Below are 27,601 nucleotides of genomic sequence, written 5' to 3' on the forward strand. Positions count from 1 at the left end.
TCTGGAAGAAGAGATATATATGGAACAACCTGTCGGTTTTGTTGCCGAAGGACAAGAGCACAAAGTGTGCAAATTGTTGAGATCCATTTATGGTCTCAAGCAATCTTCCAGACAATGGTACATTCGGTTTCATCAAGCAATCATATCATTTGATTTCGAAATGATTGATGAAGACCATTGTGTGTATGTCAAAAGATCCAAAGACAAATTTGTGATTCTATCGCTTTATGTGGATGACATACTGTTGGCTAGTAACAATAAAGAGTATGTACAAATCATTAAAGAATGGTTATCCTCCAATTTTGATATGAAGGATATGGGTGAAGCAGCATACATTCTTGGAGTGAAGATTGAAAGAGATCGTTCAAAGAAGATGTTAGCTCTATCACAAGAGCATTACATCAAGAAAGTACTTGAAAAGTTTCATATGCAAGACTGTAAACCCATTGATACTCCTATAGCAAAAGACGAAGGTCTTAGTTTAAGAATGTGTCCAAAGACTCCAGATGAAAAAGCACAAATGGAAAAAGTTCCTTACTCAAGTGCTGTTGGCAGCCTCATGTATGCTATGATGTGTACTAGGCCAGATATCAGTTTCGCCGTTGGGATGGTGAGTAGATATCAAGCCAATCCAGGACAGTCCCATTGGAAAGCAGTAAAAAGAATACTTAGATATCTGAAAGGTACTGCAGATTATTCATTGTGTTTTCAAGGAGGAAATCTGCAACTCATGGGTTACGCAGATGCTGATTGGGGAGGAGATTTAGATGAAAGAAAATCTACCTCAGGTTATGTTTTCTTACTTAGTAATGGAGCTATCTCTTGGAGTAGTAAGAAACAGAGTTGCATATCCTTATCCACAATGGAAGCTGAATTTGTAGCATTTTCAGCAGCAGTACAAGAAACAGTTTGGCTTAAAAGATTTTTGAATCACTTGGGTTTCGGTGATAATGAAACTAACTCAGTGTTGGTATATAGCGATAGCCAAGCAGCAATCGCTTATACAAAAGATCCCAAGTATCACTCAAAGACCAAACACATTGATACTAAGTATAACTTCGTTAGAGACATGGTGGCGAGAAAGCAAGTTTGCATGCAGTACATATCTACACACAAAATGGTGGCAGATCCTTTTACAAAGGCAATACCTAGAGATGTGTTTATTGGCCATGTGAAATCTCTAGGGTTACGTAGATTGTAGTTATATATATATTTTGATTGAACAATATATATTATATATATTTGTATTTGTGGGATAAATGCAATGAATGCTATTTACTTATACATTTATGTTATAAATTATTTAATATCATTATATTTAGCATAACACATGAGATATAAAATAAAAGGTATGTCAGACAGTTGATTGGCCTTCTTACACAGGCAATTGCTTCTATGTCTTGGTAGGACATAGAAATAAGATTGATTTTAAGCTAGACATGATACAAAATGTGAGAGCAAGTGCTTAAAATATACATCGCCTTGATAGAGAATCAAGATGAGGTCATATGAATATATTATTATGACCGAAGGTGAAATACCCACTATTCACCTTAACTGTCTTATGCCAAGTGGGAGTCCTGTTATTGAATTTATATGATAAGTAGAGTTGTGGACTCAAGTTAGATATTATGTATATCTGAACTATCACTTGTACGGTATTGGATTTTAAATTAGACATACGCTCCATAAGAAATAGAGAATAATACCGTAACATATGTTTCATACCATATGTGCAATTGACCGACAGGGTAACAGAAAATACGATCTCTTCTTCTTTGTTGTGTAAGACCCGCGAGATCTAAAGGATCTCATAGTACTCTTCGATTTTTTACTAAATACTCGAAGTTTCTTTTCAATTAGTTATTTTGGAATGTTACCAATGATCATGTATGATGCGATCTAATGGAACATATCTGAATAGCAAATTGATTTGGAATTAAGAGATTCTAGATAAAAGAAAAAGATCATTTGAGTGTTACATTAAGTTATATTCACCGGTGCACCAATTATGTTTATGTAACATAATTGTGAATATATAAGTATGGTTGTATCAATAATTAAAAGAGATCCTGTGATACTTAAAAATGTAACTTGATGATCTGGGGTACTGCATATTTACTCTACTTAGATGTTGTTATACATACCTAACAGTTGGATAACAACATAGACTCTCAAATTAAGATATGCTGGTCACGGCCTATTTCCTTGTATGAATTTTAACAGAGATTAGAGATTACGTTCTCTTAGTTTATAGCGGGTATCCCATTTTGTGCGAGTGGGAGATGTTGGATTTAATTAATGGTACGCCCATTATGGGAAACCCAAATTCAATATCTGACCCGTTATGAATAGATGCCAACCCTTTATGAATAGGTGCATTGGTTTTATATAAACCATTCATATCTCTCTCTCTGATAATAATCAGAAAAAACGTGTGAATAGTAACAGCCAAAAATTAGAGAGAAAAGATAGAGAGCACCAAGAAGCATTCTGTTAAGGATTAAAGGTTTTAGGTCGTGGAAAACGCAGGGCTTCCGGCTTCGACTTGTGATTCCTTGCAGAACCAGTAATACTGCTACGCTCGCAAGATCCGCTTCCGCACGAAGATTAACGGAGTATTTTGTAAGTTCTATCCATTAATTAACAAATCTTTTGCTCCTACCGAAAGAAAGAAAGTGATCATGCGAAGATCAGTTAGTTTAGTTCAACACACGGATTCCTACACAAATGGATACAAGAGCAAGAAGTAGTGGGGCTACACCCATGCTAGTTGGAACTAAAAGGAAGCGGAACACTCGTGGCGCTCCTTCAGTCCTCGATGAACTCAATGCACTGCTTGCTGCTGAGAAGGCAAAGGAGGAGACTCTCAAAAAGAAGATGGACGAGCTGAGAGTAAGAGAGACCATATGGGGTGCTGACGTGGAAAATCTCTCTTTGGAGGAGCTAAAGGTAGTTGAGAGTGGGCTATTAAAATTTATGGCCGACATGGCAGCCAAGGCAGATCAGCCGATTATCAGTTCAAGTGATCCATGGTGAAGAGATGACAGCGCGTGATGCCTCTGGTATTTCTGTACCAATAAACATTGGTACCAGTTCCAGAAAAGCGGCTGCCCCCGGGACCACATTTGCCCCTGAGTACTAGTTGTTGTATTGGTGTTGTTGCTGGTCATGTCTGTATTGGTGTTATCGATTTCAATTTGATTTGATTTAATTATTTTAATTATATTCTGATGCTGTTTGCGGTACCAATTAATTCTATTCAGATTTATGCAAGCCATATGTAATTTTTCACCGAGGGTTTTGTATATGCACAAGAAATTCTACATTTTTCAAAGAATAGAAATATACTGATAGCAATATTTAATTACTATTTGTGGGGAAGAAAGAGGTGCATGAGAAGGGGAAGAAAAGGGGGTCATAAACGGTAAAAATTCAGATGGAGTGTTCTACGGGCATCGGAAACTCGTGTGTACTTAATTTGTACAAATTTTAAAGTTCTATGTTCGAATTTTAAGACAAATTGAATGGTTTTGGTATGCCATCAGACCAAATTTGGTATGATACCTGTAACAATCAAATCACTTACTAACAATAATAAATCATCATCATCATCATCATCATCATCATCGTTAAAGATTATTATTATTATTATTATTATTATTGCATTTATAATATTAGAAAATGCATCTTGCAAACACCACCATGATATGGACTAGATTTTAATTTTTATTGGATTTGACAATATAAAAGAAGAAGAAAAAATGCAAGATGATTGACAAGTACAATCAAGAATTACAGTTATATGAGCAAACACAATCATAGACATTTGCCTTCACTTGAACACAAGCTCCATCTCCATTCTCCATGTTATAATGCTCAGCGCAGTGAATTCTACAGCTAACCAATTCACAGCCTTGATGCAAAGTTGTTTCACATTTTCCATTTGCTGCTTCTACCTTTGACACATTTTCAACTATAAACCAACAAAAGGAGATGCATAATATAAATTACTAAATAAATATAATTCTAAATTCGGAATCAAATATGTCATTTTTTTGCTGAAAATTGTAAAAGAAAAAGTCCTATTGTACATAATTTTAAAGAATATATACCTGAAGCTGTCACAAGAAGAACAAGAACAAGAGCAAAGAATAACTTGGTCATGCTTTTTATCTCTTGTAACTTTTTTTTTTTCTCTCTTAAAATAATGTGAATAAGTTTATGTTTATTTGTTATGTTGGTTTATAGGTATCTGTTTTTTTTTACCATTATACAAATTTAAATGTGAAAATCGATAATTATTGTGGTGGATTGTATAAAACAGTAGCTAATTTTTAATTGATGATATCAGTTATATATTTTTGAATTATACATGAAGATAAAAATAGTCTATATATTTTTGGATTATGTGTTAATCTCTTGCCTTAAATAAAAGTGTCATGCCATTCCATAAATAAGAACCGACTTTCCTTTCTCTCTCAGATTATATTTTGAAAAACCTCCCTCTCTCAGAATTGTTCATCTAAGCTTTAGGCCAACTCATCCAACCATATATTCTCATATGTTGAGATAAATTCCACTAAACAATTCAATTTCTAACCATACTCAGCTACGCTTTGGAGTCTTGGAGATTGAAGATTGAAGCGAGCAACCTAGCTACGTTTCTCATATCTTGATTACTACATCAACCGATCGATCGAGGTATAAATATCTTATGTCATTTATTTTCTGGTTAGAATCAATCGAAATGATAGATCGTTCTTGAGTTGGTAATGAATTTTTTAAATCAAGATCTTGAAACCACAAGTTTCTTTACATAAAAGATACAAATTTGATGGCAGCTCGAGTTCATTTCAGAAGGGATAATTAAGCATAGGTGTACAATATATATAACTCATATCATGATCAACCCTCCATGGCATCCGAAATCTATGGCCAGCAAAATTTTTATGAAAGCAATTAATTATTAAAATGACTGTGTAATTATATTATTGGCCATCTTAAGTAAATGACATCCAATATGCATGCATGCACATCTATCTAAAATATCCTTATTTTTTTTAACTTACGTAGAAAAAGTTAAAATTTTAAAACCGTAAATGCAAACGCATAATGAAATTTTTAAAAAACCAAATATTTATCCTCACAGATAGTGACAGATTTTTTTAGTAAAGTCGGCTTTCTGCCGATCTTTTACTAAAGTTCCAATTTCATCTCAATCATTTGACTGATATCAAACCGTCTTGACTCTTGAACAAGTGAAGAGCTTTATGCGTAATTGATAAATAGCAGATCGTTTCTATTGGTTATATATGTTGGTTTTCTACCATGATGCAAATTTAAATGAGAAAAATAGGAAATTATTATTGTTGATTGTATATATCTTAAAGCCATGGGTATTTTAATAATCGTGAGTGTTGCAACATATATTCTTTGTTTTATTTGTTTAGAACATGATCATTCTGTAAGTATTTGTAGTAATTGATACTGTTGACAAACCTTGCTGGTTTAATTTTTGGGGTTTGGAGGGGGTTGAACAGATCTATTGAATATTGCTTGCTGCAGACTATGCTGGTTTAAAAACCTTTGCTGGTTTAGACTGCCTGACTATGCATTAACAACATGCAGGTTGCAAATCCTGTGGGTCATGGCAGATTGGTCTGACCTAGTATATGACGTGCTCGAACACATAACCAGCTTTCTTTCACTGCCAGATCATCACCGATTCAGTGCAGTCTGCAAAAACTGGAGATTCGTTGCGAAGCAGAAACGCCATTCTCCAGCAACACAACTCCCTTGGCTGGTACTTGGGGAGGATCCGGAAACAAGAAAACGAAAATTTTACAGCCTTTCAGAGGAAAAGCATTACTCCATTGACATTCCCGAGCTATGCGGCCGGTACATCGGCGGATCTTCGCATGGTTGGCTCTTCGCTATAGACATCAAAATAACAGGCATTCTGATCAACCCATTTACTCGTGAGTTCCATGAACTACCACAGTTCCCGCCTTTTTCTCACAATGTTGATGTGACAACGCTCATTGAGGAAGTGCCAAGTGATTACACTGATGGGCCTAGAAATTACACATTCAAGGAGATGCAACGTTTTATTGTATTTAAGGGGATCCTATCACATGATCCAAAGGTGAGATCTGATTTTACGGCAATGATTTTGTTTGGCCAAATGAATACACCGGCTATTTGGAGGCCCGGTGACACAACTTGGACGGTGATAAAGGGTCCAGGTAAAGCGATGAAGGATGTTACTTACCTGAATGGAAATTTCTATGTTATGTCTGCAATGAATATATTGTATGTTGTGGATTTGGGATTGGATCCAAAAATGATTGCAATTGAGGCTCGCATCAGGCCATGTATTTGTGCGCACAGGTATGTAGTAAGCTTCAAGGGATTCTTGCTGCTTATTGTGAGGTTCCAGAATGTAATTGAAAGGGGACACTATAACACGAAGGACTTTATGCTGCTGGAAATAGATTTAGAGCGAAAGGAATTGCACAGATGGGATGATATTGACGGGTGTGCAATATTCCTGGGGGTAAATTCACCTATTGCTATCGATGCCAGTCAATTTGCAGGGTGCAAGGGGAATGCATTCTATTTCACAGACTTAGCTGCTCCATATTCCGCTAAGTTTGGGTGCTGTGACCTTGGTGTCTTTGACTATGTAACCAAAACGATTACTACTTATTACCCCCCTGAAATTTTTCACCCTCTGGTAGCTCCTCCAGTTTGGCTGACCCCAAACCCGTGGTAGGGCACCAAACTTTTAAGAGCATTTTGTTAGTCGATTCCTATTAGTTGCTAATTAAACTGCTTATTCTGTGGGAAATCTGGTTTGTTCTTTACGGAGTTATGGATATATTTTAATATTGAATTGTATCTATCGTTGTAGTTTATATTCTAATTCGGGTTGAAGTTTCTTGTTGATTTGGCCATCCTTTTTATTGTCTCTTAGTTTTTTTTTTTTTTCTATAATAGAATGAAATTGTGACATAATATTTATATAGCAATAGAGTTATATATGTTAACAGAAATTATTCAAGGCCTAGCAAGATATAAAACCTTGACATGTCATATGAATTTATTTACCATAAATTTTTATAACCAATTTCTGAAATCGATAGTTGGTTTGTTTTATGCACTCAATTTTAGAAACTTATAAAATTGAGCTGTGCTGAAATTTAATGAGCATATATAGGAGTAATAGTACCCCATAGTTGTGGATTAATTAGAACTATAAGTACTTGGGTAATCTCCATGCAAATAGACATTATACATGTAATACATGCTATTTGTTTACTTGTTGGTTTATCGGAATATGTTTATATACATGTGATGTCATATATAAAGCAAAAACATAATTTCTAAAAATGGCACGCATTGTTGATTTGGTTGCTTGTTTTGTTTTCTAGTAAGTTCGTAACGTTTTATCTTTGCCTGGCATACATATCTGACATTACGTCAGAAGCAATTAATGACTTGTTATAGATCTAGGCTTTTTAGAGAGAGCAAGAGAGGACAAGAGACAATATTTTGAGACAATTTTTTATATATTCTCTTTGTACAACGTTGAGTACAAAAGGTGTATAAAAAGAAACTTACCATTATAACCCTATGAAAATAGAAAATAACAACTGGTGACATAAGAGACATATACAACAATCTCCACCTTGGATCGAAATCTCACCTTAAAGAGAAAAACAAATAAACAAGAAAACTAACAACCAACATAAATTAAATTTGAATAATAGTTGAACTTCATGGTCGGTATAGGCTTGGTGTGTGCATATCGGATAGATTGTCGATAGTGCCAATCTTCTTTATCTCTACTATAGCCTTCGAGATGACTTGCCAAACAAAGTGATACTTAACATCAATGTGCTTGTTTTTTTCGTGATACACAGTTTTTCGTCAAATGAATGATACTTTGACTATCACAAAAGATGATAGTAAGACCACCATGTGCTGAAATTTCTTCGAGCAAACCCTTAAGCCATATTGCCTCCTTAACGCTTTCATTAACCGCCATGTACTGAGCTTCTGTGGTTTGATAAGGCAATGGTTGATTGCAAATTAGCCTTCCAAAAAATAGTTTAAAATTTCCTATATGTAAAAATTATGTGCACATATATTTACTAATTAAACGTGCCAATGCAACACAAGGCTTTGGGACAAATAGTAATTAAGGCCCTCTCAAGGTTTAATTAATTAATTAATTAATAGAAACCTGATCATCAGAAATATATCTATATATAGCATAGATTTCATCATATATAATTAATATCTTAATTGGTGGAGAGAAATTTCATAAATTAATAGACTTGTGTATTTTTGGACGGTCCCTGAATAGCCAGCCTTTTTATATTATTTAACACTGAAATTAAGAAGCGTTCCAAATTTGAACCCTCCCATGATTTATACATTATATATACTAAATTAAATAAAAATATTCATTGACATCTTATATATAATTGAACTGCCAGATTTAACTGTGCCACGAATAGAAATTAATTAAGTAGCAGTAAGGCCCTCTCCTCTCCAGCTTTAATTAATCTATATATGTATATCGCAATATTTAATTTAAGTAGCAGCCAAAAATAGTTTAATTGGAATTTGTAAAGTATTGTCCATTAGAAACCATAACTATAAATATTTTATCAGAAATCTATATATAACATAGATTTCGTCAAAATATTTTTAATTAAACGAGAGAAATTTCAGAACTAGACTTGTATTATTTTTGGACGTTCCCAGAATAGCCTTTTTTATATTATTAAAACCACGTCCCCTCACACCCTCACATGCATATACGTACCGTATAGCGAATTCGTGTGTATAAACTGCATTTTTGTGCCGAATCGGGCTCATGGGCCTCTTTTTTGGTAGCAGAACTATATTATGAATCGGGCCCAAAAGCCCACTAGTGTAGCAGTCATAGCACCAGATCTGGAGGAAATTTTGATAGATATATATTATGAGCCAAGAAGTAGATGAGAAGCATGTAAATATAGTAAGTTCATATTTTTCCAAAAAAAATCATTAATTTACATGTTCTAACAATGAATGAATGATATTATATATGCAGTCCCTTCAAAATCAAATAGTAGCATATATAACGTGTGATATATACAGGACCTGACCAAAATAAAATAAAAGAATATTATTCCTTAAAGCTTTTTTTACATATCGATCAATCTATTTAAATATTTGATGAAAAAATAGAGTTTATAACATATTTGGGCCAATTAGGGAATTAGCCTCTTTAACGAAGTCACTAATAGTTTCAATTCTTGTCTAAAACCCCAGTTAATTATAACCATTAATGATTTACTAGATTTGAAGAAGAAGAAAATGATTTACCATATATTAATTTTCTTGTCTAGAACTGAATCTATTTGGCACTTAAATAAATAAGCGTTCCGAATTGGCACAAACAGGTTTTAACAGAACGCTTAATTCCTTATGTCTCTAATTAATAATGAGTTTAATTAACTAGTTAGAGAAGAAAAATTAAAATTCCAAAACCTAATTTTAAGTTTACTAATTGGCCAACAATGGAAACTCCTTGCATCATCTAAAGAGTAAAGAGGCATGCAGGAATTTATGTAATAATCTCAGAAGATATACATCCAAAACAAGCTAGCTGCTCATGAGGAGGAAGAGAGAGAGCTTTGAGAAATTAATTGCTAATTGGCTATGCCTGTTGGTGCTTAATTAATTAGCTAGTAAGTTGGGCTTTTTCATAAATGATATTAATTAATTAGAATAAATTGTTGCTTGTGAATATATAGTTTGGATATATAATGTGGTGCTATATATGCCAGTGCTTCTCATCTGGCCAATGCTTGCTTGTATGAATATTTTTTTATGTAATAATAATTAAGTGTCAATAAACTAACAAACAAACCAGAAAGAAGTAAATAGGAAGGCCTTTAATAAATTTTAATTTGTTATTTACAATTAATTATTAATTATTTATCTGTGAAAATGTCAAAAGCCCGGCCGGATCCTGTCCAATTAATATATTAAATTTAGGCCCATAAAGCCCAAACTTTCAAACTGATGTTTGACCTTTTTTCAAATTCAACAGAAACGGACTTGTATTTTTGCACGCTCCCAGAATAATAGCCTTTTTTGTTTTATTATTGGAACCACGTCCCCTGACTGCCTGACACACCACTAACACCACTACTCGGTAGTCTCTCACCTCCATTCGTCAACCTTTTTTTCCCTCCTATATAAGCACCATGGCACTGTACATTCAGAATTCAGCTGACAGTAGGCGCGCAGAGATATTTAATTTGTTTACTCATAAGAATACGAGAAGAAGCTTCACTACTCAAACTCATGGGGCACAATCACGTAATGAAAGTCAAGGAGGCTGAGAAGGAAAAGGTAAGTCGTACATACATTTTCTTTTCTTTTTAAATTTAAATTTTCGAAATTGGTTAAAGCATTGTTACAAAAGCGAGAAGCATCAGACACCCTATCTCATTTCGTTCTTGTCTCAGTAACTAAAAATTAATTGTGTATCTTGCAATTCTGAAGCTTTCAAAGAATGTATCTTGCTTGCGTTGGAGTTCAAACCTCAATTCTTGGCTGTTTCTTTTTGTAAGCATAATATGCCCAGTAGTTATGAGATCTTCACTTGTGCTTCCTTGCAAGAAGTTTGCTTTGGGAGTAAATTAGAACACCGTGATATTGGAATCGCACCAAACCCGGTCAACCTCCCGCGCCTCAAAAGATTAGATCTTTGTAATGTAACAGTCACTGATGATTTTCTCGGTAAACTTTTCTCGGGTTGTCCCATTATTGAAGAAAGTTCAGATCATGAAACAGGGGAGGAGTAATGAACGGATTGATCAACTGAAAAAAAATCTGTATGCCCATGTGAAGACCACTGTGGAAATTAATATAGTCTGAATTTGATTTTGATGAGGGTTTGATGGTCTGTTAACTGAATTAGCTGATATTTTATGATATTTTCATGGTTTGGAAATCGGCCATATTTTCCATCTTAACATTAATTGCAGGGTCATATTTCCAAAACTATGCGATTTTCTTTGAGTATAGTCCATTTCTAGCTGTAAGTTGAGAATACAGACTGTGTACCCATGTCAAGAAATTGGGAAAAATGATAGTTTCCTTATTGTTTGCTTTTTTCTATTACCCATGTTATTAGTGTTTATTAAACTTTTCTCATATTCTATTTGATTTTTTTTGCATCTCTATTAGTTTTTTTTTGTTGTTGTTGTTTTTTGTGAGGTCGGGAGTAATTAGAGGTGTATTTCAACATTTTTTTTTTCTTTGATGAAATTTTTCAGGAAGAGTTATACAACTCAGGTATCAAGGCTGGTGAGCACATTAACTGCAATGGTACCAGATCACAGAAGTTTTGGAGGCGTCACTATTTACTGCTTCGTTATTTCTGTTGTCATTGCAATGAAAATTTTGAGACGGCAGATGCAAAAAACGAGCATATGGGTACAAAACATGGCAACGATGTCATCTGTTCCGCATGCTGTCAGCTGGCTTCAAAGGGGGGATCAGCACATGTTATCACGGTAATTATAATATTTTATTTTATTTTTCTAATTTATCTAGTTTGGTTAATATACAGAATGCATCAATTGTTTTTTTTTTCTTTTGGCTATTAAAATATAATTATTTCATTGGCATTATATATTTCTCAATTTACAGGTTCCTCAGAGTTTTAATTATCATGTTGGTGGAACTGAAGTTGACGAATCCAACAACTAGAAATTATTAATTAGAATCATCTGTTATTTTTGTGTTTTAGTTTTTAATTTAATTTTGTATTTTACCATTATTGGTTAATGTACAAGTTACGTTGGTAATTTTGGCTTCTTATTTGCATTGATCTTGCGTAGTTATTGTTTTTTTTGCTATGTTTTTTTTTTATGTTATTCACTTATTAAATACTTTATTCTAAATGTTACTTGTGTTAGACATTTGTACCGAATTAAAAAAGTTTAATCAGTTATTAATGTAATATATTCAGTTTTTTCTAGTTATATCAGAACTGAAAAAAAGATCTCGAATTAATTCTGAAATAAAAGACACACAAATTTCATTAGTAAGACAAACAAACTAAAAATAGACAGTTGCACTTATTTTTTGCACATAACAGCACAAGCTGGTGAAAAGAAGAACCCACATTATTAATTGAAATTAACAAATTTAAAGACAGTTTCAAATTTTTAACAGTAAATTCACAATTAATTTACAACCGACTTTTGTGCTACTCAAAATCACATAAGAGTGGTTTTGGTATTGAAAATTGCAAATAAATTAAAACCATGGAAGACAATAATGAATTAATCAAAGATTAAATCCTTCACAATATATGTAAAATTGGAGTTAGCATGAACTGTAAATTGTGAAAAACCCATAACCCTAATAAAAAAAAAATTCAAATAAATATTGAACATTACCACCGTCTATCAACGTTTTGGCATACTTGATTATATTTTTCAATAAAGAAATTGAAGATTTGGCAGTGACATCTTTACCTATATAATTTTTTATTAAAATAAAAAAGCAAAGTACACGAGCGTGAAAACATGAAAATATAATCCTAAACCCTAATTTATTTTGAATACACGCATTAATTATGTTGGGTTTTATGGTACTTAGCACATCGAAATTTCAAAACAAAAATTACAAGAAAAGTACGAAAGAAATATCATGTGCAAATGAAATCAAACTGAAAAATTAATTTCCAAATCAATAAGTATCATACCTAATTTCTTATCTTCAAACAAGGAGAAAGATACTTGAGATGTAGGGGTGAAGTCCCTTCACCTGCTTTGTTGATGCTTATGGTTATTGATGCTTTGCAAAGACCTGGTGGTTGATGTGTGCGTGACTTAGAACGACTTTGCATCACATTGATACTTAGAGTAGAAGCCCTCTACAGTATCCATCAAGAAATTAATTAGAAATCAAAGTTTCTTCTTATTAGCGAGTAGCAATTTGGCTGCTTCTTATTATTCTCTATCCTTCAAGGAACTAGATCTCGAGTTCAGAGTTTTCTAGGTTCTCCAAACATGAGAAATCAAATGAAAGAGAGAGAAAGTTTTGTTGGAAATTCAACTCTCTAAATAACGAATTTAACTCAAAAAATTAGAGGGAGAGAATATACAATGCATACTAGGAAATTGAATTATGCTTTCAAAATTAACCATCACATTAAATACTATTTAACGATATATAATTATGATATCACAAACAACAGTAAATATAAGTATAAATAATTAATAAATAACCATACAGAGATGTCAGAGAAGAAATTTTGACCAACACATAGAGAGTCAAGCGAGTTGAACCATTTACATATATTTTGTATAACATGTAATAATTAATAACAACATATGAAAATGTTATAAAAATATTTTTACGTTGACAAAAAAAAATATTGATGAAAAAAAAATCAAGATTACAATTACATGTCAATTTAATTAAAAAAAAAAACAAGTTTCATGTGTAGGAGAAAAAAACATCAGACAAAATACTAAAAAATAATATATTATTGAAGAACTCACCCGTGGAATATATTGATAGTTAATTATTTAACAATAATCATAACCACCTTTCTCCACAAATTTACTCTGTGAATCACTAATACAAGACTATGTCACCATTCTCTCTTTTTATATAGGACTTTATATATTAAAAATGGAAACCATTTTCATTTTTTTTTTTGCAAACTTTTGAAAAAAAAATACTATAGAAAAGTATGAGAGGGAGAAAAATGGCATCTTCTTTCCAAAATTAACTTATCATACCAAAAATAATTACATAACAAATTGTACTTGACCTTAGAATGCTCTAATCTTGTGCAACACTATTTTACCAATTGACTTACCTTATTAAACACAATTGCTTCCTTGAAGAAACACAATAGAATCTATTTTCAGTTGGGTTTTATGGTACTTAGCGCATCCGAATTTCCAAAAAAAGTTACAAGGAAATGACGAAAGAAACATCATGTGCAGATAAAATCAAACTAAAAAATTAATTTTGAAATCAATAAGTATCATACCTAATTTTTTGTCTTCAAACAAGAGGAAAGGTACTTAAGAAGTAGGGTTGTAGTTCCTTCATTCCGTTTGTTGATGGTTATGGTGATTGATATCTTGCAACGACTTGGTGTGGTTGATGTGTGCATCAACTAGACCGATCGACTTGCACCACATTGATACTCCAAAGTAGAAGCCCTTGATAGTATCAATCGAGAAATTAATGCAACACAAGCTCAGCTTTGGAAGGCCCTCTCCAGGTTTAATTAATAGAAACCTCAACTTTTCATCAGAAATATTTCTATAGATAGCAGAGATTTCATCATATTTAATATTTTAATTAATTAGTGGAAAGAAATTTCAGAAATTTATAGCTAGACTTGTGTATTTTTGGACGGTCCCTGAATAGTTAGCCTTATTATATTATTTGGCACTGAAATTAAGAAGCGTTCCGAATTTGAACCCTCCCATGATTTATTATATATACTAAATTAAATAAAAATATTCATTGATATGTAGCAGTAAGGCCCGCTCCTCTCCAGCTTTAATTAATCTGTATATATCGAAATATTTAATTAAAGTAGCAGCCTAAAATAGTTTAATTGGAATTTGTAAAGTATTGTCCAATAGAAACCATAACTATATATATATTTATAAGAAATCTATATATAGCATAAATTTCGTCAAAATATTCTTAATTAATGGAGAGAGATTTCAGAACTAGACTTGTATTATTTTTGGACGTTTATTATTAAAACCACGTTCCCAGAATTGACTTATTATTATTATTATTTTTTTATTATTATTTTTATTATTATTATTATTATTATTATTATTATTATTATTATTATTATTATTATTATTATTATTATTATTATTATTATTATTATTATTATTATTATTTTTTCATAGCTAATTCGTGTGTAAACTGCATTATTGTGCCCAATCGAGCTCATGGGCCTCTTCTTTGGTAGCTGACAGAGTTAAGATAATTAATTTCAAGGCCCAAAAGCCCTTGTAAACAAGCTAAAAATAGACAACCCTCATTATTAATTGAAATTTGTTATGAATATATATTAAATGTGTGGATGTCATTCATTTTGTAACTTTCATATTAATTCTCAATTTATTTTCCCACTACTCCATGCATATTGATGCCCACTACTATTGGAATTCATTTCTCCATTTATTATTTGTATGGCTTTTATTTACAATTTGTAGCCTATAAATAGAGGCTTTGTAATCTTGTATTGTACACACATATGAGAAATGTATGAATAAAAAGATTTCCATCTTTTCATCTCTATTTTGCTTATTCTTCTTTATGCTTGTTCATATTTATTTTATAACACGTTATCAGCACGAGAGCTCTACTAGTTGAAAATTCGAGGTAATTTTAACAACTTTTATTTCAATTTTATTTATATAAATAATACTTCCTAGTAATTGCTAAATGAAATAAGTTATCAATTTTTTTATATTTATTTTGAGATGTTTAGTATGATTCATAAAATTTTATATGAAGTGCATTTTTTAATTTAATCTTCCCGAAGAAGATTTAAAAGAAAAATCTTCTTGAAGAAGACTTATATGATGTATAAATATTGTATAGTGGTTCATATTTTTTTTCTTCAATAATTGAATCTTCTTGAAGAGGATTTCAAGAGATATTACGAAAATTCTCAATTTTATAAAATGCACCGAGCAATTGGTCCGAAGCCATTGTAGCAATTTTATCAACTTGAAGAAGATTTCAAAATTTATAGTCATATTTACATTGGCGTACGACAGGTCCGAAACCATTGTAGCTATTATTAGTCATGTACCTGTCGTACGCCAATGTACCTGTAGTACGCCAAAATATTATATTGAACTATTATGGACAAATAATAGCGTGTAGTCAAATGATTTGACATTATTTGAATGATGAAAAAAAGATATATAAAATAGGTGACATTTATGAAAAATTGAGCCCTCACTGTTTGAAAAAAAAAATATAGTATATCAAACTTATACAAAATTATTTGAAAAGAGATGATTTACTTTCATAAATAATTTAATTTTCTATTAATACAATGCCCTAAAAGAAGCTTGTTCGTTTCAATTAATACAATGTCTTAAAGAAGCTTATCTATTTCATTAGAGGTATTACATTATAAGGTGGAATTTTAATTTTTATCTTTTATGTTGTTACGGAAAATTGTAAGATAAAAAAATGAATAGTTGTTCATTCTTTATTTTGAAAACTGAATTAATAATTATTTATTATTTATATTGATTGTAGTGCATAAAAAATGTAAATGTAAGATAAAATTTGCTTATTTATGTTTAATTTTTTTAAAAATACTACTTATTTATTCTTTTTATTATTGATTATTGTTGAAATGATGTTTATTTATTTTTATAAAAAAAAATTGATTGAATGCTCCAGAAGAGTTATTTTGTTGTTACATGGAGGAATACAAATTTATATTGATGATGATGTATTATATTATTGTAAGTCTCAAATAAATTTGTTAAGTTTTAAGAATATCCGCTGAAATGAATATCATATTGAGACAACTAATGAAAAAAAATATTGAATATATGAAAAACAATGCATATTGAAAATAAATTGCATATGTTTTTCTCTGACTTGTACTACACATATATTAGTGCAATTGAAACACATGTTATTGTAAACCAGAAGTTTACATACAATAATATGTTTATAGTTTGGCATGACCGGTTGGACCATTCCGGATCAATAGTGATGTGAAAAATAATAGATAATTATTATGAACATTTATCAAAGAACTAGAAGATTCTTTAATCTGATGAATTTTTTATGTGTTGGTTTTATTTCTAGAACGTATACAATATGATATTTGTGGAATAATATATCCAACACGTGAACCATTTGAATATTTTATGATTTTAATTGATGCATCAATAAGATGGTCACATGTATGTTTATTATCAAATCACAACCTGGCGTTTGCGAGATTACTTGCTCAATTGATTTGATTAAAGAGCATAATTTTATGATTATCCAATTATGAAAATACATCTAGAAAATGTCGAAATTAATATTGAACATCCTGTAGATGTTCATATATAAAAAGAAGATATGATATTTTACATGCAATAAAACTAATTCGCATAATGCCAATTAGCTATTATAAAGCTTCTCCTTATAATTGATTTTTGGTCACATACCTAATATTTCCCATATAAGAATTTTTGAATATGCAATATATGTTCTAATTACTCCACCACAATGCACTAAAATGTGATATAAAAAAAGTTGGGAATTTATATTGATTTTGAATCTCCATATATAATAGAGTATCTAGAACCATTGATGAGAGATTTATTCATGGCTAATTTTGCCGGTTGTGATTTTGATGAATAAAAATTTCCAACCTTAGGGGGAGAAAACTATCAGCTGGAAAAAAATATATTAGTATGAATTATCATTGTCTTATTTTGATCCTCGTACTAAAGAATGTGAACTAAATGTTCAAAAGATAATTCATTTGCAAAGGTTAGTGAATCAATTGTCAGACACATTCACAAACTCAAAGAACGTGACCAAATCAGATGTACCAGCTGCTAATGCTCCAATTAAAGTCGGTGTCCCTGTTGGACAGACTAATTATAACACGCATGAAGCGTGGAAAAGCAATCGGTTCCAAAGATTAAAAATATAAAAATCCTCGAAAAAGAAAAGGAGCAAAGAATGAAAATGGTCAAGTCGAGGATGTGATAATTTCAGATAAAACTCCAGAAGAGAATAAAATTATAAGTAATATTGGAGTTCTAGCAGGAACTCAGGTATCTGAAATTCATGAAAATAAAGAGATCTCGATAAATTATATCATGAATGAAATAAGATGGAACCGAGATGAAATTGATATCAATAATATTTTTGTATATAATATAGCGCTAAACATAATAAATATTGAGGATCATGAATAGAAAGGTGCAATTGAGGTAGAGGTAAACTCTCTTGAAAAATGAGAAGTTTTTGGACCTGTAGTCCTTGTACCTCAAGGTATAAAACCAGTAGGATATAAATGAATATTTATGAGAAAATAAAATGAGAAATGTGAAATTTTGAGATATACTCATATGTGGTGGATGCAACAACTTTTTGATATATAATTAGTCTGGCAGTCCATGAAGGACTTAATTTGCACCTAATGGATATTGTTACAGCCTATTTAAAATGGCTCGCTTGATAATGATATTTATATGAAAATCTCTGAAAGATTTAAGATGCCTGAAGCATGTAATTTAGGTTCTCGAGAACATTATTCAGTTAAATTGAATAAATTTGTATATCGATTAAAGCAATATGGACGCATATGCTATAATCGTTTAAGTGAATATTTATTGAAACATGGATATAAGAATGATACGACCTGTCCATGTATTTTCATGAAAAGATATAGAAATGATTTTATTATAACTGCAGTTTATGTTGACGATCTAAGTATCATTGGAACTCCTGAAGAGCTTTCAAAAGAATAAATTATTTAAATGAAGAATTTGAGATGAAAGATCTTGGAAGAACAAAGTTATGCATTGGATTGCAAATTGGACATTTAAAAATGATATTTTTATTCATCAAGAATATTATATTGCAAGAGTGCTGAAATAATTTTATATGGATAAATAACATTCATTAAGCAATTCGATGGTTGTAAGATCATTAAATGTGAATAAAGATCATTTAGACCTCGAGAAAATGATGAAGAACTATTTGGTCCTGAAGTATCATATCTTAGTGCAATATGAGCACTTATCTTGATGAGCATTCAATACATGATATATCATTTATAGTAAATTTATTAGCAAGATATAGTTCTTCTCTCACGTGAAGATATTGACATATAATTAAACATATATTTCGCTACCTATGAGAAAATTTAGCAATACACAAAAGCAAGTCAAGTATGTGTTTGGTTAAGATCTGTGATTTAACACATTTGTCAGACATGTAGATTGTTTTTTAGAGAAATGATCCCGAAGATCATATATGAATATAATATTATATGTATTGCTCAATGAAAGTAATGATACATTAAAGGACATAGAACAAAACATATTTCACCAAAATTCTTTTTCACATATTATCTCCAAAAGAATAATGTTATTAATGTTTAGCAAATCCGTTCAAGTAAAAAATCCAGCAGATTTATTCACTAAGGCACTTCCTACTGCAATATTTAAAAAGCTAGTTCGTAATATTGGAGTTCGCCGACTTAAAGATCTTGATTGATGCTGTCATGAGGGGGAGTTAATATGCACTATATTTTCCTTAACCATGGTTTTTCCCACTGGGTTTTCCTGGTAAGGCTGTAGTTGCGTATTTAGATGAATATTGTACTCTTCTTCCTTCACTAGGTTTTTATCCCATAGGGTTTTTTTCCTAGTATGGTTTTAATGAGGCATATTCTTATATAATTGACATCCAATGGGGGAGTGTTATGAATATATATTAAATGTGTGGATGTCATTCATTTTGTAACTTCCATATTAATCCTCAATTTATTTCCCCACTACTCCATGCATATTGATGCCCACTACTACTGGAATTCATTTCTCCATTTATTATTTGTATGGCTTTCATTTACAATTTGTAGCCTATAACACTAGTGTAAAAACTGGAATCAGGATCGGCCTATTTGGATCGGTTATATGAGCCAACCGATCCTAAAAGGTATTTGAATCGATTTTCTTAAAAAACCGATCTTAAAAACTATTCAGATCGGGTTTCATTGTCAACCGATCCTGATTTATGAACTATCAGGATCGGTTTTTTGTTAGAACTGATCCTAATACTATCAAGATCAGTTATTCTAAATAACCGATCTTAATAATTCAACTATCAGGGTCAGTTGTTTATAAAACCCGATCCTGATAGTATCAGGATCGGTTCTAACAACAAATCGATCCTGATAATTGAAATATCTCAAATAAATCTTATTAATTGAAATATATCAGAAAATAACATCTGGATCGGGTCTATACATAATAACCGATCCAGATAACTTAAATACATCTAACAAATTAAAATATATCAGAAAATAACATCTGGATCGGTTCTGTACATAATAACCGATCCTGATAGTATCTGGATCGGTTTTATTGCTAAAAACCGATCCTGATATATATATATATATATATATATTTTTTGCAAAACCAACTTTGAAAAAAAAATAGTATTAGAATCAGTTATTTCAAATAACCAATTCTAATACTATTTTTTTTTTGCAGAACCAACTTTGTGTGGTGCGCTGTATGTAGTCTAAAATGCTCTGTTCGGATTGAAAGCAAATTGCCACAGTGACAGCTTCAAAATTGAGATAGCAAATTTTATTTTATAATTAGTTTTTTTTTTCAATATTTTAAAATATTTATGTTTGTAATTTTAATATTGAGAAGTATATGTAATTAGGCATTTGTGTTATATGTAATTAGTGTGGTGATTAATAGAATATATATATGGCTGTTGTATATGGCATATGGTTCAATTATAATTTTTTTTTGATGAAAATTAATGTAATTTATATTATTAAAATTTATGTGATAAATAATTTATATTTTTTTTGACATTGATATTTCATTTTGAAGTCATTTTGACTATTGAATTTTTTTATACAATCATGCATGATGCATCAATGACTTGTGCCATATAATAATATACATATGACTTGAACCCTTGTTGTGTGGGATACGAATATTAGCATTTGGTCGATCGAAACTGTTAAAATGAAAGAATGTCATATTAATTTCACCATTATAAAATTTGATACAATTCGGGATTCGTGTACTAGTTTATCAAAGCAAAACAATATAGCAACATCGCACGGCCGTAAATAATTTACGTTGGATCAAAACTTACAGTTGTCGGGCCTTTGGCACTTTTACGTTATTAATGTTCCATGTTATATCTTGATCATTTTAAAAATTATTACATGTCATTTAATTACAGACCCACCGTTGGATGATCATGCAGAAATGAACGGTCTGCATTCCATTTAACAATTTGATGCCATTAATAATAATAAAATTGTACAAAATTGATCATAATAGAGTTGATTTGGCCATACAAACACAAATAAATAATTTTTATATTTTTCACATTTTTCTTAATATTTATCTGTGTACATGCATTACCAAACAGAAAAGAAAATAAATGGTAGCCGTTTGATGGTTGATAGACCATCAATATGAGTGGGGTTTACCTCAGTGATCTTTCTTATATATAGTATCAGGATCGGTTTTTTATAAAGAACTGATCTTGATACTATTTTTTTTTTCAAAGTTGGTTTTGCAAAAAAAAAAAAAAAAAAAAAAATATCAGGATCGGTTTTTAGCAATAAAACCGATCCTGATTCTATTTTTTTCAAAGTTGGTTCTGCCAAAAAAAATTAGTAGCAGGATCGGTTTTTTATAAAAAACCGATCCTGATACTATTAGGATCGGTTTTTTTATAAACAACCGATCCTGATACTATTAGGATCGATTTTTTTATAAACAACCGATCTGAATACTATTTACTCCCTATATAACCTGCTTAGGGTTCTTCTTATTTTCATTTCGCGCCTCTCATTTTCAACTTAGCGTCTCTCTCTCTGTCTCCGTATCTCCCTCTCAAATCCTCAGTACTCTTTGTCTCTCTCCCTGTGTCTCCGTCTCTCCCTCTCCTCCGTGTCTCTCTCTCTCTCTCTCTCTCCGTCTCTTCCTCATTTTCATCTCTCTCTCTCTCTCTCTTTCTCTCCCTCTCAGTTTTTATTTTTTTTTATTGTTTCAAAAATTAATTAATGGTGTTTGTATATTATTTTACAGTTTTGAGGACATCTCGCTCAAGTTACTTAATCATCCGGCCGATCAACTATCATGGTATTAGCTTTATCTAATTTTCTCATTATTATACTTTTAAAAACACATTTTTTTGTATTTTTTATTGTAAAATATTTTTCCATCTAATTGTTACCTTTGTTTTTGTTTGTCGGGTCTTTTCTAATCTCAAGTGATGTGATTGCAAAAGAGGTAATTATTATTTTTTTTATTGTTGTGCTTTACATTAATTGCATAAATGTGTGTTAATTGAAAAATAGCTCAATTAGTCACTTGTATGTTTGTTAATTAAATTTTTTTGGATTTAAATTTCTTGTTATAATATGTAATGCTTCACAAAACTTTGTATGAACATGAATTTTTTGTAATAATTTAAGATGTGTATGATATTTAATTTAGGATGTGTATATGTGTTCGCGTGAAAGCGCAACGCAAGTTTCGGTACGCTTGGGAGCGTACCTTTTAAAACCGCGGTTACACCTTCCGATTAGGGTTGCAAGTGCACAACCCTATCGAGGAGTATAATCGGGTATCGATCCACAGGGACGGTTCCTTTATCTAGATATTTACTTATCTCGACTAAAGACTAGAAGTGAGAAAGAGGGAGTTTTGGTACTTAATTTTCCTAAAGAATCAACTCAAGCAATCAAACAATGCAATAGAATAGTAAATGTGCAAAGAAAAGTATAAACTGTGTTTTGATTTGGGATAAAAGATGTTTCAAGGGTTTCAGACTTCATCTCTGATTTGCCTCTAGTGGTACGGGTCTTACCAAGTTGGTACGGCTAGGCCGCACCAACCTGGTCCGACCAAGCCGAGTGGAGCTTGGTACGGGTAGGCTGCACCACTCTTGTAAGACCCGTACTGATGTACCAGTACAGAGCTTACAAGTTCGAGTTGATGCATTTCTTGCTGGTACCTCGTATTAAACTCTTCAGAAAGGTTCAATTGACCATACCTAAGGTTCCTAAACCTCAACTCTCGTTTGTTGGCTCAAGATCTAGGTTTTGGAGTCAATTCTTCACCTTCTAGGGTTTCTAAACCTCAACTCTCGCGTTTTGGTCCAGATCCTCTAGTTGATTGATTGGAGATCTAAGGTATCCTCTAATCTGTCAATTAGGGGAGAATTCAACCTTTCGGCTTCAATTCGAACAAGTCTACCTAAAGGGATTGGTTTGGTTGAGAAAAAGCAATGGTCACATGACCTTGTTAGGGTTGATCTACCACTATAGGCACACCATATGCAATCACAGAGAGACAAAACAATCAAGACAAGCAAATACACAATCAATTCAATCAAAAGAGTTCATACAAGATCCAAATCAAGAAAAGCAACACAAATCAAGAAAATCCATCTACAAACCCTAGAAACAATGATCTACTACTCACAAGTCATGGATCTGTCCAGAAATACAAGTAAAGAGATAAAGAGAGGCATGATAGAACTAGATCGAAGATCGGATGTGGAGAAGAGGTTGATCCATCGATTTTCGCCTCTTCTTCTCCCTTCTTCTTCTCTCCTTGCTCCTTTGCTCTCTTTCTCTCTTTCTCTGAGCTCTCAATCTGGAATGGAATGGAATCCTCCAAAATGGAGAGATCCCTCGCTTTAAATAGCCTCTGCCAAGATTTGAATTCTGTCAGGCGGCATCTATGTACGGCCCGTACCAAAGTGGTACGGCTAGGCCATACAAGATGGAAGGGAGGCTGGATCGGCTAAGTCTGGTAAGGGCCGTACCAAATCTGGTAAGGGCCGTACCAAGTCTGGTAAGGGCCGTACCAGAGAGTCCAAAAATGTCGTTTCTTCGTGTATTTTGCTCCAATCCTGCAGAAAACAAACAAACTCTCAGCAGTACCAAATTCTAAGGATATATCAATGAAATGCACGTGATTTTGACAATTTAAAACGTGAATTTGGTACGAAATCAAGTCAAATATAGGCTAAATATGCGAGGTATCAATATGATATTTGATTATTGCTTCTTACTGTGCAAAAAAAAAATCTAGGATGCTGGCCAGCAAAATATATATGGAAGCTGGTCAAATCAATAAATTTTTTTTTTAGCTTCAATAAAACATCAGGATCGGTTATTTTAAACAACCGATCCAGATTACCACTATTAGGATCGGTTGTTTAAAATAACCGATCCTAATTGTAAAAAAAAAAAACACTTTTAGGATCGGTTATTAAAAAATAACCGATCCTAAAAGTTTTTTTTTTTCAGATCATAATTCCAAAAAAAAAAAAAAGAACTTTTAGGATCGGTTATTATTTAATAACCGATCCTAAAATTTTTTTTTTCAGATTATAATTCCAATAAAAAAAAAATAAAAAAAAAAACTTTTAGGATCGGTTATTATTTAATAACCGATCCTAAAAGTTTTTTTTTTATTGGAATTATAATCTGAAAAAAAAAAAAATTTTAGGATCGGTTATTAAATAATAACCGATCCTAAAAGTTTTTTTTTTTTTAAGAATGAGGATATGAGAAAAACCGATCCAGAATATAACTATTAGGATCGGTTCATTAAGAAAAACCGATCCAGATAACTGCTATTAAGATCGGTTATAATAAACAACCGATCCTAATAGTTACTATTTGGATCGGTTCTTTAAAAAATAAAAAACCGATCCTGATAGTATCAGTATCGCCTTCATCAGGATCGGTTGTATTCCGATACTGATATGCGTATATAACCGATCCTGATTTCATATTTTCCACTAGTGTAAATAGAGGCTTTGTAATCTTGTATTGTACACACATATGAGAAATGTACGAATAAAGAGATTTCCATCTTTTCATCTCTATTTTGCTTATTCTTCTTTATGCTTGTTCATATTTATTTTATAACAAAATTAACAAATTTAAAGACAATTTCATAGTTTTAACAGTAAATTCACAATTAATTTACAACCCAATTTTGTGCTACTCAAAATCACATAAGAGTGATTTTGGTATTGAATTGCCAATAAATTAAAACCAAGTGATACTTGACATCAATGTACTTCGAGATAACTTGCCAAACAAAGTGATACTTAACATCAATGTGCTTATTTTTTTCGTAACACACATAGTTCTTCGTCAAATGAATGACACTTTGACTATCACAAAAGATGATAGTAAGACCACCATGTGCTGAAATTTCTTCGAGCAAGCCCTTAAGCCATATTGCTTCCTTAACGCTTTCATTAAGTGCCATGTACTGAGCTTCTATGTTTTGATAAGGCAATGGTTCATTGCAAATTAGCCTTCCAACTAATTGCACATTCACCCAAAGTGAAAAGTGAAAACATAACAGGTCAAAAACCATTTCTTGTCAAGATCTTCCATAAAAATCTAAATCTACATGCATAACCCGTTAGTCTTTCATTATTTCTTCTGAATTCCAAATGTGCATTAATTTGCAGTACCTTTCAAATAGCAGAGTATCCACTTGACCACCTCCCAATAGTGATTGTAGGTATTTTGTATTAATTTATGCTTTCGTGCCAGTAACCATGAGGGTAGACTATTTTTTACCAGTGGACTAAATTTGATGCAGCTTTGATTCTAGTAATTAAATGAATGGCCCGTGGGTTTATATTAAAAGCAACTTATCTTATTAAACTGCACTCCTTCGAAAAAATCTTATTCGACCCTTTACGCACGGCTGGAAACCTTTTCTCACACCCCTTTATTCGCATGCCCTTTTACCACGGCTACTCCAATTCCAGCCGTAGGTAAGGGTATTATCATCCCTTCACCCATGGTTAAACCGTGTATACATGTCCTCCCACCATTTAACTTCCTTATTTCCCCACGACTCATTACAAAATTTCATAACATTTAATACATGCTATTTGTTTACTTGTTGGTTTATCGGAATATGTTTATATACATGTGATGTCATATATAAAGCAAAAACATAACTTCTAAACAGGGGCGAAACATAGGTGTACCTGGGGGGTGCTAAGCCACCCGAACTTAATTTTTTTTTATTACCAAATATATAGGAATTGTATTATATAGTTCATTTTACATGTATAAGCCCCTCCTATAAAAATATCCAAAATTAGAGGGCTTCAATGTAAATTTTAAAAAATATAATTAAATTCATTTTTATTTGGACTAGTGGGCCTTCCGTCTTTGCGCATTGGAAGATGGCAAAAATAAAATTCTTTCCAAATTAGAAATTGCGATAAACAAATGGTATTTTATTATAGCACCGACTAATCAGACAATTCCTAAATTGAAAACAACAATTTCATATTACAAATTATAGCATCGATTCCAAAAAATAATAATGATATTATTTAGCACCCCCTATACTCAAATTCTGGTTCCGCCTCTGCTTCTAAAAATGGCACGCATTGTTGATTTGGGTGCTTGTTTGCTAATAAGTTAATAACTCTTTTTCTTTGCATGGCATACATATCTGACATTACGTGAGAAGCAATGACTATATACAATTTCCAAAAATCATTAGTACAACTTCTTTTTTATCCTAAAAATGACTTAATGACTTTTCCAAAATATGGGCAATTCAGTTTAATCCACTGTAATTGTATCACTGTTAGCAGATCTTCCTGCATTGTCTAAATTATGAGGTCTATTCAAGTAATAACATCCAGTAAGATCGTTTCTAAGATATGCTTTTAACCTTTGTTTTGGATGTTTTTATAGTTTTGCTTAGTTTTTTAATGATAATTGCAGAAAATCCAGTCACAAGGGTCACGGGACGTGCAAATATTTTCTTATGGAGCCTGGATAGAAAGGCGTTTTCTAAGACTGTCCTTGATGATATTTTTCATGCGTCTTTGAATCTGGCTGAAAAAATCTCTCATTTAGTTGAAAAGCAACACGATAATGGTGTACATTTTTTTTGGACAACTTCTAAACTATTTATAAGAAATGCAATGTTGTTAATTTCAAAGGCATATTTTGTTACTATGTGTTGTGTAAACTTTAATATATTGTGGTTTTTTGTGAATGAATATGTTATGTTATTAAATTGTGTTGTCTTTTGTTTATGTTGTCTACATTATTTGCATGATATTCTATTTAATGTCAATGAATGTCGTATAGTAATATATGGCTAGCAAAAATATAGAGGCTAGCCCCGATACAAGCAGAACCATGCCAAAAATTTTATGCCAACACTAACCGTTTTTGAACCGTCAGTGTAGATAATTTTATGCCCACACCGATTGTTTTTAGGACCTATACTGACTATTTTTGAATCATCAGTGTAGGGTACCTACACTAATTGTTTTTTAACCGTTAGTGTAGGATATCTACACTGATTGTTTTTTTAAAACCGTCAGTGTAGGTACCCTACACTGATTGTTTTTTAACCATCAGTGCAGGGTACCTATAATGACTGTTTTTGAACCATCGGTGAAGGGTACCTACACTAACTATTTAAATAAACCGATAGCGTTGGGTATCTACACTGATTATTTTTTATCCATCCGTAAAAGTGACCTATACTGGCGGCTCCATCACTGACGCCTCAATAATAGTCAGTGTAGGGGTATTTTGAGGGTCAGTAAAGGGTTTTTTTTGTACTAGTGGGGGCATCAACGCCATCGGTTGGTTACACCGAACAGTTAATAAAAACTATGTTAATTATAGCGCTACCCATAATTACATACACCATCCATGCGGAAGAACATCCAATAATAAAGTGGCGATATCAAATGTGTG

The 27,601-nt window shown here is 31.9% G+C and overlaps 1 protein-coding gene across 1 annotated transcript; it reads left to right on the forward strand.

Annotated features, from left to right (window-relative positions):
- Positions 1-5,635: 5,635 nt before the first annotated feature.
- LOC144563477 (F-box/kelch-repeat protein At1g57790-like) lies at positions 5,636-6,791 on the forward strand. The gene has a single exon (XM_078312953.1). It carries the CDS (start codon positions 5,651-5,653, stop codon positions 6,776-6,778), a length of 1,128 nt encoding a protein of 375 aa, XP_078169079.1. The 5' UTR covers positions 5,636-5,650; the 3' UTR covers positions 6,779-6,791.
- Positions 6,792-27,601: the final 20,810 nt, after the last annotated feature.

This window comes from Carex rostrata, chromosome 12 (assembly GCF_964058835.1).
Source record: "Carex rostrata chromosome 12, lpCarRost1.2, whole genome shotgun sequence".
Taxonomy (NCBI): domain Eukaryota; kingdom Viridiplantae; phylum Streptophyta; class Magnoliopsida; order Poales; family Cyperaceae; genus Carex; species Carex rostrata.